General features: G+C 31.3%; 2 protein-coding genes across 3 annotated transcripts in view; one reads left to right on the plus strand and one right to left on the minus strand.

Annotated features, from left to right (window-relative positions):
* The window catches only part of LOC119602037 (arfGAP with SH3 domain, ANK repeat and PH domain-containing protein), a 46,840-nt gene that overhangs the window by 11,710 nt on the left and 20,161 nt on the right, over positions 1-14,969 (minus strand). The gene's annotated exons all lie outside the window — the stretch shown is intronic.
* On the plus strand, positions 1,851-3,126 carry LOC119602038 (E3 ubiquitin-protein ligase TRAIP-like). Its single transcript, XM_037953364.1, has 2 exons — positions 1,851-2,041; positions 2,121-3,126. Exons 1-2 carry the CDS (start codon positions 1,917-1,919, stop codon positions 3,091-3,093), a joined length of 1,098 nt encoding a protein of 365 aa, XP_037809292.1. The 5' UTR covers positions 1,851-1,916; the 3' UTR covers positions 3,094-3,126.

Here is a 14,969-nt window from a genome sequence, read left to right on the forward strand (position 1 = left end):
GACTAGACTATAGACTAGACTATAGACTAGACTATAGACTAGACTATAGACTAGACTATAGACTAGACTATAGACTAGACTATAGACTAGACTATAGACTAGACTATAGACTAGACTATAGACTAGACTATAGACTAGACTATAGACTAGACTATAGACTAGACTATAGACTAGACTATAGACTAGACTATAGACTAGACTATAGACTAGACTATAGACTAGACTATAGACTAGACTATAGACTAGACTATAGACTAGACTATAGACTAGACTATAGACTAGATTATAGACTAGACTATAGACTAGACTATAGACTAGACTATAGACTAGACTATAGACTAGACTATAGACTAGACTATAGACTAGACTATAGACTAGACTATAGACTAGACTATAGACTAGACTATAGACTAGACTATAGACTAGACTATAGACTAGACTATAGACTAGACTATAGACTAGACTATAGACTAGACTATAGACTAGACTATAGACTAGACTATAGACTAGACTATAGACTAGACTATAGACTAGACTATAGACTAGACTATAGACTAGACTATAGACTAGACTATAGACTAGACTATAGACTTAGACTATAGACTAGACTATAGACTAGACTATAGACTAGACTATAGACTAGACTATAGACTAGACTATAGACTAGACTATAGACTAAGACTATAGACTAGACTATAGACTAGACTATAGACTAGACTATAGACTAGACTATAGACTAGACTATAGACTAGACTATAGACTAGACTATAGACTAGACTATAGACTAGACTATAGACTAGACTATAGACTAGACTATAGACTAGACTATAGACTAGACTATAGACTAGACATAGACTAGACTATAGGACTAGACTATAGACTAGACTAGACTATAGACTAGACTACTACTAGACTAGACTATAGACTAGACTATAGACTAGACTATAGACTAGACTATAGACTAGACTATAGACTAGACTATAGACTAGACTATAGACTAGACTATAGACTAGACTATAGACTAGACTATAGACTAGACTATAGACTAGACTATAGACTAGACTATAGACTAGACTATAGACTAGACTATAGACTAGACTATAGACTAGACTATAGACTAGACTATAGACTAGACTATAGAATAGACTATAGACTAGACTATAGACTAGACTATAGACTAGACTATAGACTAGACTATAGACTAGACTATAGACTAGACTATAGACTAGACTATAGACTAGACTATAGACTAGACTATAGACTAGACTATAGACTAGACCATAGACTAGACTATAGACTAGACTATAGACTAGACTATAGACTAGACTATAGAATAGACTATAGACTAGACTATAGAATAGACTATAGACTAGACTATAGACTAGACTATAGACTAGACTATAGACTAGACTATAGAAAAGGACTTGAAAGTCAATAATTCACTTATAAACGCTAGTATTAATAATAAATAACTTTGTAAACGTAAATCCCTATACCAATAGTTATAAGGATAGGCCCATATTTACCCTTTCTCCCGTATAACCCCTCTTTAAGAAAATAATTTTTTTTATTTTATTTTTTTTTTTTTTTTTTTTTTTGTCAACAATATTTCGGAATTAAGGCAAAAAACAACTTAAATACCTTATTATTAAAAAAATCTATATTTTTTACATACTACTAACAGTACATGCTTAGATGTTTTTGATATCAAAAATGACTGAAAAAGTAATAAAGTACTCAATTTTCCATGCCTGCCTATGTTTACATTTAAGAAAACGAAACCGGGTATTCCCCTTTTATAAGCGTTGATAAGTGAGAAATATAAGCAAAACAAAACAGCAATCAGTATACATTTGAGTTTCATTGAAAGAAGCCGTTTTGCAAATACGTATTTACATAAAAATTAAACAAAGAAAATGTCTACAAAAACTGCCATGCTTTGCACAAAATGCAAGGAAGTTTTGAACAGTGAAGATGATATTTTTGGTACAAGTTGTGGGCATTTGTATCATTTCCTTTGCTTGCGTGAATGCCACGGCCAGTAAGTGTATTATCTTTAGTTAAATATTTTGCAAATCTATAGGAAATTTTATATTTTTTGCTTACATATACATACATAGATCAACAAACTGTTCACATTGTGAGTCATACAAGCCATGCATGTTTAAAATGTTTTTGGAATTTGGTGAAGCTATACAACCCATTAATTGGGAGGATCAAACAAAAACAATTGAACTTCATAATGAACTGGAAGAAAGTAAAGAGAGATTAATTTGTCTAGAGGAAAAATACAAATACTCACAAGTGGCAGTGCAAAAACTTGAGGGAAAATTAAAGAAACATAATGACGCACTAAAATCTAAAGATATCACCATGGCGGATTTAGAGGAACGTATAACAAATTTAGAAGAATTAAATAGTTTTCTGTGTGCCCAATTAGAATCGAAGACAAAACATAAAGAAGAAACGGTAGTTCAAAACTCCAATAATCAAATGAAAAAGTGTGAGCATTTATCGGAACAGCTGGAGCAAGAAATTGCAAAAAATTCTGAAATGTCAATAGAAAATATGAAATTGAAAGCATTTCTAAATCTAGCAAATAATGAAATTGGCATGGATGCTATAAATCTGTCAGAACATGTTTTTTCTAATAATCAAACTGGAAACACTGATCAATCAAAAGAAAGCGGTAATCATATTGAAGAAATTGTTTCTCATACAGAAACAATTTCGGAACCAATCAACCAAAATAGTGGAAACACAAATGCTGAAGAAAACTCTAAACAATCGGCATCAAGCAACCTTGAAAATACAACCGATTCTCATACAATTTTAATTCGCAATTATCATATCCAAGATTTAAAAAATCCTTTAGAAAGTGTTATTATCGATATGGCCTCCCGCATGAAAATAAATTTATGTTCTTCAGATATAGTCAGAGTAATAAAAATTAAAAATAATTCAACATCAGTTTCGCTTATTGTAGCTTTTAAAAATTTAAAATCTCGTCAAGAATTTCTTAAGAATAAATATCGTTTGAAAAAATTTAAATGTACAAGATATTTAGAAGTATGTACAAGTAGCACAAAATGAATATATGTATAATAAAGAGAATTGCAAAAGTAATACTTAAATAATTGTTTTAATTTGAAATTCATTTAATGAATATAAATAATAACAAACAAATAACTTTTAAATATACCGCAAACTTGTTTAAAAATAATAAACATTTATAAATAAGTATAATAGAGATTACCAAAGACAGCAATCAGTGTATACAGAATCGAATTCCTATAATTGCGGTTATGGGGTTTGAACCCTTCAAAGGGTTAATTCACACTGATATGTGCCGTTGTGTTGACCTCCTGCTTTAGAGCGAAAGAGGACTTTATATGTGAGCTTATGGTGATTTTTTTTAGTGGACCTCGTATGGAAGCTTTGGTTTTTATAACCCACGCTACTATAGTGGGCAACGTATTATGCGTTTGTGCTGATGTTTGTAACAACCAAAAATATTTGTACTACACCCACCCTAAGGTATACCAGTCGGCTCAGAATCACTTTCTGAGTAGATTTAGCTATGTCTGTACGTTCTTCCGTCTGACCGTATGTCTGTGTGTCCATGCAAAGTTTGTGTGCACGCTACAGGTCGCAATTTTAAAGATAATTTGATGAAATTTGGCACATACTCTTCTTTTGGACGCAAGGACGAAGCAAATTGAAAATTGTTAAAATCGGTCCATTATTTCGCCATTAGTATATCTTTAAAAATCTGCAAAACTTAGTGTTATATAAGTCTAAATACATAACAATTCCATTTTCGTAATGATCGGGGATCATTTGACCCTATCCCACATACAAAATGACCTTAAGGTAAAAAATCACATATAAACACTAATATCACAATGAGATTCTATCAAAATTTATAGCCCCTCTTTTAAAAAATCTTTTTTGCCAACTATCTGGTGTATGGTATCATATTGTCGGCCATGCCCTACTATACATTATTACTTGATAGTTAATAAATTATGTATTATTGATTTTCAGAAGAGGACAAGCTGTAAATCCTCCAGAGCTGTAAATGAATCATTAATTTTTGAATTTATTTGTGAACTGAATTAGCAAATTCTGTATTAATTCTTTTTACATATAAAATGAATTGAATGAAATTTGAGTCAATTCATATGAAATTGGTAAAAATAAATTGCCATTAATTTACAACTCAAATAAATTTTGTAAATAAACTGCAATTCGTTGAAAATGAATTGCCAATTCCTTTTTCTAATTCATTTGAATTAATTCAAAATCAATTCAAATGAATTGGAAATGAATTGCAATTCATTTGACAAATTCATTTGAATTAATTCAAATTTCATTCAATTCTCTTTTTTGTGAAAGGAATTAATTCAAAATCTGAAATGAATGATTCATTTACATCTCTGAAATCCTCTATGTAATTTTAATACATAAGCAAAAAAAGTCAGAATTGATAAATATTCGAGTGCATAGATATCATAACAAATAACATATAATGAAACAACAAAAGATATTTCCATAAACAAAGTGTTTTAATGGAAATAAATTATAAACAACTGATTATTAGTTTTTTATTGACACAATTACAGATACATTTTTAAATCAATATTGCAAAATTTGTATTAATAATTCTTTTAAAATTAAGATTGAAGAGCATTTTCGGTATAAACTTATACCCACAAATGTAAGATAAGAGTTTATTGTATGAATGAAACAAACAATTTATAAATAAATTTATTTTGTGGAAAAAATATACAAAATACACATATATACATACAGACAAATGAAACAACATTCTTGATAAGAAAAAACTCATAAGAAAAAGAAGCAAGAATTTAAAACAAAACACGATAAAATGTCAAGTATTTAACATATGTAGAATCGTGTTATTTTAAGTAAATGCATGATTTTGAATGTGATTTTTAAATTAAAACGGCAAGATACAAAAAAAGTCAAAGACACACAAAAATTATAAACCGAAAAAAAAAAAACAATTTTTAACAATTATTTACATCCGGCTTATATAAGTTTAAAATGCACAATTAATATATAGTATACATACAGTGATGAAAAGAAGTTAAAAGGTTTTTAGTTCTAACTCTTTAGAATTTAAATTGTTTGATTTTATTGTTTTTTTCTTAGTTTTATTTAAAATCTGAGTGAAAAATTAAAAAATTTCGAATATAAATTTTTTAGTGAAAGATTTAGATTTTTAATTAAATATTTTTATAATTTATTTACTTAACTTGTTCTCTAGTTTTTATAATCGTTATTTAAAATATTTAGGAAATTTATGTAAAAAAATATTTATTTTTTAAAATTTATATACAAAATCTATTGTTCAAAATAATAGGAGTATTCGATTTAAGTTCAATTATTTTTAAAATAAAAACAAACACGAAAGAACTTTTATCTAAAATATTATTAATTAATGTGTGACAGTACAACATCAGTCATATTTGTAAAGATTTTATTTAGAATTTGGGTATATGAGCCTCCGGAACTTAATGTCTTTCCGACAACGGTTTTGAGGGGCTTGATGACACATGTCGTGGCCGATTACCAACAAATATGCAGTAATTTATTCAGAAAGCCTTAAAAGATGTTATACGCAAGGTCTTTTAACGTTTTGTTTTAGAATCAGTAAGTCGACAACCATGTAATGGCCTTCTTCCTATGGAACGAGCTTCCACCAATTTGGAATCAATTATGTTTTCATACGACAACACCGCCATTTTATCAAATTTGTTTATTGGGAATATGAGAACATATCTTGGGGTAATATATTTACCTACAACATTTGATCTACGATATCATTTTACAATTTATTAGACCATACCCTTTTTGTCAAGACCCATCATGAATCATTCCTATTATACAACTTCTTCGAGAGTTGGTTTTAGCTTAATATTTTCGATTAATGGACTTCCAATATAGTTTCTGAATTCATTTAGATCTAAAAATGTTATTTGTTGTCGTATTCATGCATTAAAAACTCATCCATTTATGAAACCACCTCCAAATGTGTTACTTTATGGGTTTCACTGTATGCTTTATGGGTTTCACTATATGCTTTATGGTCTGAAATTAAATTTTATGGTCTGAAATTAAATTTTTAAGTCTCACTCCTATTTTTTTGAACGCAGCTGTACATATTATTACTTATTACAGTTGAATTTAAAAATAGCTTTCACCAGTGATGCCAGGAGATTTTTTTCAGAAATCCCTACGCTTATGAGAAAAAATCCCTTTTTTCCCTACACCCACTTTTTATTTTCCCTACATTTTTCCCTACACTACTTTTTTCCAAGTTTATCTTAAAAAATACAAAAATAACAAAAAACTAAAATATTAGCTCCGTTTTATAATATACATATATACATATATATGTATTTTTTTTTAATTTTTAGGAATGAAATTTCTAGAATTTAAATTTTTTTTCTTTTAATTTTACATAATACAAATCTTCCAAGCCTGACTCTTCAGTTAAGATTAAAAAAACAAGACAATTGATAGATTTATGGCAGTATCACGATTCGATGTTAAAAATTTATTTTATGTTTTTTAAGGCTTACTTTCGCGTTTACTTTTGCGTTTTCTTTTTGCGGTTTACTTTTATAAATTTTCAGAACATTAAATCTATATGAAAGATTTTAGTATGTCGCATGTTTTGTAGACCTCAGTTCAAGAAACCCGAATTTTGGATTATGCCAGTCTTGTAACGATATGTAGGTACATATATTGTAGAAATTACAAGCGGAATTTTTACTAACGATACACTTAAAACTGATTTCATTTTTAATTTTAAAGTTTAATACATGAAAGGATATATTTTTAGTTGTTAAAAACTATGAAATTGAAAAATCTCTACAATTTGACAATAGTAAGAAATCTTTCCCTTTTTCCCTACACGTGAAATTTTTGAAAAAAATCCCTACAAAAAGGGAAAAATCCCTACACTTGGCATCACTGGCTTTCACTGTCTTAGACAATGAAATATCTTGATCGTCAAAAACTATAACCAAAGCAACGATATTTTGATATAATAAACCAATATTATAAATAAATTTAAACATACATAAATCTGTCTTTTCACAAGAAGAACGGAAATTTTAGCCTATTACAGAACCCCGATTCTTGTACAGAACGATATTAGTGACCAACAGGGTTAAATATTTAGGTGTTGTTCTTGTTCGGAAACTAAAATGGAAATACCATACAGAGGATGAAACCAACAAATCATGTCGATGTTGGGCGCTATTTATTAGAACCATGGGCTTAGTCACGAACAAATTCTAAATTACTCTTTAAAAATTTACTCGATTTCATTGGACAAAATGTTCATAGTTCATAGTACATGTTGCTTGGGTATTAGTGGGGACATTAGCTTTTGCTCTTGAAACATTGCTGTATATTCCTCCAACCAAAAGCATATAAGATATGATGTGGAGCTCAAGGTAATGGGCGCCATATTAATTCCAATCCGATTTACGCATTCAGTTATTGCTCGGACTTCTGCCTAAAAGCTTGTATTATGATTAGGTAAACGGTGCTATATTTCTGTTTCTGGGTCTTCAATATAGAACCCCAGGCCCACTTTGTCACCCAATTTAGAGCCATCCGAGTAACATCGAATTCCTACTGGTATTTGCTCTAATATTCCGCTTGGGATCAGCGTTTCACAGTTTCCGACATATTCTGTATGTGGTATGCGATCAGGCACATCCGATAATTGTGTATAACCTTCCAATGTGTCCAGTATACACTGATGACGTGTCCTGTAACTGCTTTTTGACAGTTTGCCTAAAGTAAACAGCCGTTCTGCTGTAAGCGCCGTCTCATATCTTAAATATGTTTCAATGGGTGAAATATCTAGCAACGTTTCCAGAGCCTTGGTTGAAGTAGTACACATGGCACCACTTATACCCAAGCAGCATTTACGCCGAACTCCCTGTAGTAGTTTGATATTATACTTTTTGTCTAAAGCAGTCCACCAGATTATTGAAGCATATGCTAGAATTCCGTCTTCGACGGGTAAACATTGAGGCTTCTCGGTTGAGCCCAGCTCAAAGCCATATTCAGAGCCTCCTCAGCTCTTTTACAAAAGTAATTTGGATCCTTCCCCTTTAAATGTATTACGACATCGTCTGCATAGAAGACTAAGTCCTAAGTGACAAAGTATAAGTATACCGCGAAATACCTTTTTCCTGATTGTTATATCGTACATCTCGCAGCATATCCATCTGTGACTTATCATATAGTTGATCCAGTTACGGATCACCCGGTCAACATAAAACAGCACAAGGGATTGGATAAGAGTATCAGTGAGCACGTAATTGAACGCGCCTTCGATGCCAATGCATACCGCCAGTGTATAATGTTTGCTATCGAAGGATTCACCTATGTAGTGGACAACTTCGTTTAAAGCGGTTTCCACCGATCTCCCTTTACACAAGCATGCTGCTTATATTTAAGGTCTTTGTCCGTTCCAAGGTTTTAAATAGGAAGGACGTAAGGCTTATCAGTCGATAGGACTTAGTTATCGCAAAGCTAGGTTTCCCTGGATTGGGTATAAATATTACCCTTGCATCCTGCATTCAACTGGTGTATATGACAATTTCAAGAATGCGTGAATATCGGAAACCAAAAGTGCCGGGAAAATGCCATCCGCAGGGCCTTATAGGGAGCAAAACTCTTGATTGTCCCTTTAACTATATCAAAAGTAATAACAATTTCCGTGGTAGACTCCCCTTCCCCCAATATCGGTTCATCTATGTTCATCTGTTCTTATTACAAAGTATAAATATCGGGTACATTTGGAAGGTTAATTTCAAACGACATACTATATTTTACCATCTACCAGTAAACAAAAAAGTAACTATAGTTACTATAGTAATTTCTATATAAAAGTAATAATGTTAGCAACAATAGAATAAAGTTTACCAATTGACTATATTTTAAACTGCATTATATATACCTTCTAACATATTTTTTTTTACAAATAAATTTGTTGCATTCAACATACAACAACACATGCAGATATAACAACAATACATACTCAAATATGTAGTTTAAGTGCAACAAACACTTGAATAAAAAGTAACATGCAAGAAACTATACTAGATTTATATACTCATTGTATATTTTTTTTTATATATTTCTTAGATATTTTTATTATTATTTAAACAAAAATGAAATATGTTTTTGGATTTAAGCGATAATAACCTCATTTAACACAGAATTTGAAGAGTTAGGCAGTAATAGCGCTCAAGTGGAAATAAGCAGCAACAACAACTACAATAGTACAAAAGAAAAAAAAATAACCAACTTATTCGAACAAAGTTTTAAATAGAAAAATAAAAACTGCACTTGATTTCTACTAAAACTATAAAAGTTTTTTTTTATATTTACTTCTGAAATATGAAAAGTTTTATTTTTGAAAAGTTCTTAAAATAGAGGTTTTATCAAATGGAAATATTAAGCAGATTTTTTTATATGCATAGATTTGCTTGAGATCGATGAGGAAGGTATACTTTTGCTTAAAAAAGCGGCAATGACAATTCTGAAAATCTTTGGAAATCTCGAATAGTGGAATTTCCGATTGACATGTCAGTCCACTAGAAACAAATTATCTCGGACTTTATGTAATAAAATAAACTCAATTATGAAATGTTTTTGTCTGATTTAAAGTTTTATTACTAATATGAAACTTTAATAAAACAATAAAAATATGTTGTAAAATATTGTGACTCTAGACCTCATCAGAAAATAGCATTTACGCTCTTTAAAATAACAGTATAGCGATGAAATTCCACATAAACAATTTTTTTTAAGAATCAAAATCTTTCTACCAATTTTCATGAGGATCGATTCATAATTAACCCTACATTCCACCCACGGGGGGCATTTACCTTGTTACCTACCTTGTTACCTAACTTGTTACCTACCTAGCGTTGTCAAATGCAAAACAAAGGTACTTTTTCAACCAAGACGAATCACTACTGCCCCATTGTATTTCTTGAAAATCGATCCACAATTAACCCTACATCCCATATTACGTTCCCCCACGGGGGCATGTTACCTTGTTTCCTACCAAGCGATGTCAAATGCGTGTTGGCCTTATTTCACAATGGTACTTTTTCAACTAAGGCTTTGCTAACTATCCGAATCACCACCGCCCTATTGTGCTTCTTACACGCTGGTGGCAAATTTTGTGCCTGCTTAACATCCGTTTACAACTTCTGATGGCCATTGTTTAGTCGGCAACAGCACCGGTAGACCGCAAAACGAATCCATCAAATAAGCCGAAGACTTGTTCTTACTCACGGAGAGCACACTGTGATAAATCTGGTGGTGAACATAGTAAACCCTGAACATACCTGTACGAGAAGGGAAAATTTACATCACTAAGATCACTCCTCTCTGGGGTATCTGTTGTCTTGGCAACATAATCGAACTTATCCCGAATTAAAGTCATTACCGTGAATCACTTGTTTAACTTCCCGCTAATTTGGATTTAAACCACAGCCACGACTTGCTTCCCGAGGGGACCTCTCCAATAACCTTGACAAGAAAAAGTCCGAAACTCAGACCTGTGGGCTACGGATTATGTGCTTCTCTGTTGGGAAACCCTTTTCAAATAATTCCATGAAAAGGCCGAAGATACATTTGGTTATCACCAGTTTATAGTCCCGGCAGACCACTGGTACTAGTAGCACATCTATTCCCCAGGATTGCAATAACACCAAGATGGGGTATTTCATCAAGGTAACATGCCCTTGGGTATACGGGGGTCAGTTGCCCGAAAGACTTGTCCCAGCTGGTCATTGGTTGCGGTTCCTACGGGATCCACGTAGTTGCTCATATCAGACCTTGATTTAAGGACTGATATATGCATAAGCTATGTATGTCTGGATTCTCTCTGCAGTACTGTTTGCCATCCCAACAGATATCACTGGGTGATGTAATAGAGCAATTTATGCTGGATTCCTGAAAACGTTAGGTATCTATTATACTTCGCATTGGTTAGGTTGACACTTGGTTGTTGCCTGTCATTCCGCAGATAATCTTTATGATATGACAATGCAACTGATCTAAATTGATGAAACATAACAATCCGTAACTTTGGAAAATTTAAGTGAATTTGGAATCTTCAAAGTTCGAGTTTTGATTGAATGATTTTTTCATGTATTTTCTTCAAATTATTTATTGAAAATGTATTGAAATTGTTAACAGAATTAATAGATCGTCTGTTCAAAGTACAGTGCAAACAATTTAAACTTAATAGTTCTTTATTATTAGCAACTGAGCTATTTATAAATAAAACTTAAGTATTTGCATATTAATTAACTTTTTTTAATAAATTCGAAAAAAATATATATTTCAAATTTTAATAAAATAACGAGATATTAAATGGTTAAAATCAGCAGGTAAAATCTAATGCAAATTAATAATATATATATATATATTATAATATACATAGATAAACAAATTTCAAATGTAAATAAAAATTTTTGGTATTTCCGTTTTGTGGGTTTCAAGATTTAATACAAAATAATTATCTCATTATTTCATTTCAGAATCATTTTTATTTGAAATAAAATTTATATTTGTATAAAAAATATACGCAGTACAATTTTGTATTTTTTAGTGAATCATTGAAAAGTTAAAGAAATTGCATATTTCAGTTTATACAAGATTTGATATATGACCAAGCATCGTATAAAGATATCTGTATTTGCCGACTAGAACAAATATTCAAAAGTGCAACGTATGATACTTCTGTTTAAAGGTGGGTACTTGATGGTGTTCGCGGTCTATGTGTCCCGTGGCCTGAACATCCTACGATCACGTTAAGCCTGGACTTTTCCAAGACATTCAATTATGTCTGGCAGGACGGCAACATATTTCAAATAATGGACATTGGCTTCGACAGGAACACATGTAGGATAATGTGTGTGTTTTTCTTACGAACCGATTTTCAGCGTCAGGGTATGTGATGCTCGATCTGGGGCACTTGACCTCTTACGCTTTGATGGTGTTCTCGTTCTATGTGTCCCGTGGCCTGAACATCCTACGATCACCTACGCCTGGACTTTTCCAAGACATTCAACTATGTCTGGCAGGACGGCATCATATTTCAAATAATGGACATTGGCTTTGACAGGAACACATGTAGGATAGTGTGTGCTTTCCTTATGAACCGCTTTTCACTGTCTGACCAAAAGACAGTGAATGCTTGTGTGCCACTGGTCATATTGTTATGCTGATGATATCTTAATCGCATCATCAGGACCCCGCACTAGGACTGTTAACATTCGCGTTACTTAATATTTGGCTACGTTGGCCCCCTAGTTTTCTAAATGGCGTCTTTATCTAAACATAGACAGTGGCGGTCATAATTAGGAGGAAACGGATGTACTTATACTCCATAGTTGGTCCAATATATACTCTATATGGGGTTTCTGATAGAATGAGGGTACCTAAGTGTCATTTACCATGTACAAGGGCATCCTATATATAGCGTATAGTAAGCCCTTTTTAGACCTTAGGGTACTGCTCTATCGCCAGATAATTAGACATCTCATGTCCTACGGCTTTCCAATCTGGTCCAGATGGAGAGATTTTTAAAAGTGGGAAAGATGGATGTGTCTGAGGCATAAGCTTTAATCTGACCGCATCTACCGGCGTTCATCATTTAGTTCAATTAATGGGGCGAAAGATTTGCAAAGGATTAACGCCTTTTTGAGGGATAGAGGAATAAAATTTCTAGAAAGGGCTCATTCTCTAAAGAAAAATTTGTTCAGGAAGTGTTTTGTGAGATTAAGAGGTCCAGATGTTACTCAATGAATGAATGAATAAATTATGTCCCATTTTTTTAACTTTTTAAACGTCTGGATTTCACAAAAGTTCCAAACTTTTGTTCCTTATTTTTCAATAAGTTACGATATAAATTTTATATATATGTTCTCTACTTTAAACTGGTAATATATTATAGCGCCACCATAATATAACTAGCTTGTAAATATTACGTGAAAATAAATTTAAAGTTCAATATTATTAAACGATCAACAATTTGTTTTCCTTTCCTTTAACACGAAGTGTTTAAGTTATAAATGATTCACATGAATTTTAAATTCAATTAAAAAATAATAAATATCTACACATGTGCGTTCATGTTTCTTCAACAACTCTGGCAAATTGGATCAAAATCAATTAACTTGAAATGCAAAAGAAAAAAAACAAGCAACATGAACTTCAAAGATACTATAGACACACATTCAAGCGCTTGAATTGTAAATCCACAATTTAACACATGCAATCCAAACAAATTTAAATATTTAACTATGTAAAAGTGGTAATCGTCGTAGTCGTAAATGCATGCATGTATAATTTCTATTTGAAAATGTGTAAGTTTTCGTTCAACTATTTGTATCAACTGTATAAAATTTAGTTTAAATTTACATTTCTGTGTAATTTATACATAAAATTGTGTCTTTTTTTTTTTTTTGCTATGCATATACGTAAACACATGGATACGAACATGTAAATAGTTTTGGAGAGAGATTAGAAGTGTGCCTGACTAGCTTTCATAATTTGCGAATCCAAAGTGACACAAGGTCGTTTCAGTTATTAAACTTAATAACCCATTTTTGATAAAAAAAAAAAACACACGAGCACTATTGTCATTGTCCATAGATAAAAATACAGTGATTGAAATTTAAATAGAAGCACCAAAATTTTATCCAATTGTTGATCATTTATTTAATTAAACTGGATTGTATGTTCGTTTCCCATCAAAGACCATTTACGTTACTCTTCCCGATAAATTAAGTTTGAACATATCGCTCACTTACTACAATACTGACATAAATCAAAAAAAATCGTCTTGAGTAGAATTGCATTTTATAACAAATCAAATATTGCGTTGAAAACCTGATATTCTAACGTCAGATTCGTATTCAGCGCATTTTAACATTCCAAACATTTAGAAAAATAAATTCTAGTCTCAGTGTTTAAAATTTGTTCCCCTCGTTGTTATATTTTTAATGAAAACTTTGCGATTAAACTTGATCTTGGTCGCGCATCTATTTATATTTAGCGCACTGTAAATCACCTAACTATTGTATAAAAATATACTTGATGTTTCCATGTGAATTCGACCATTATTTTTATATTAAAGTGTTTTTACTTTTTTTGTTCTTTTTTCATACTTGTATCACACTTAATTTACACTACAATCAGCGATTTGATTATTATTTTTATTAAAAAATACTTAGAGTATAAATAAAAATAACAATATGAAATTACGAATTGCAAATAAATGGGTGTGCAAATAATTGATTCTTAACATATATTGATATGAATCTTTATAAATAAATGTGATTTATTGTAGGCAACAAACCTTAAGATCTGGTTTTGTATAAAAATTAATAAAAATTTCAGCTATTAAAAGCTCTAAGGGGCTTTTTAATGATCATTGAAACTTTTATTTACAAATTCTTAAGGTCGGACTTCAGTCGGGCATAATTGTATAAAATGTTTAAAAAATCGGCATGTAGTATCAACATGAATGTATGTACGTTGTAGCCAGTAGTGTTCTAATAACGAAAACCATTTTCTCGGGTCATTTTGGTTCAAAAACCTTCAAATCGATTTTCTAAAACCATTCACAAACAAATTTACATGAATTTTTAATAGTATATTCTACAAGTTTGGATACTAAAATCGGAAGAGGGATTAGCCGTAGTCCATATCCTTGCTTTTTCACCGTATAAATGTCGTGTGTTAAGCAATGACACTTGTTTATATCAAAAAATTCCGATTTTGTATGAAAAAATTAAAAATTTTGTTAGAGTAAATATTGAAAACTTTAGAGCATTTGCCGCGAAAACTTTTTTAACGCTCGGGAAAAAGTGATATACTTTTTTGAC

The sequence above is a fragment of the Lucilia sericata genome, unplaced genomic scaffold (assembly GCF_015586225.1).
Source record: "Lucilia sericata isolate MDLA Ls3-8-SP2 unplaced genomic scaffold, ASM1558622v1 Contig000206F_arrow, whole genome shotgun sequence".
In the NCBI taxonomy this organism is placed as follows: Eukaryota; Metazoa; Arthropoda; class Insecta; order Diptera; family Calliphoridae; genus Lucilia; species Lucilia sericata.

What these genes read in the sequence shown, in the direction of transcription:
- LOC119602038 (XM_037953364.1), top strand. Translation starts at nt 1,917, where the DNA reads ATGTCTACAAAAACTGCCATGCTTTGCACAAAATGCAAGGAAGTTTTG. An exon ending in TTGCGTGAATGCCACGGCCA is followed by an intron (nt 2,042 to 2,120) that starts GTAAGTGTATTA and finishes ATACATACATAG; the next exon opens with ATCAACAAACTGTTCACATT.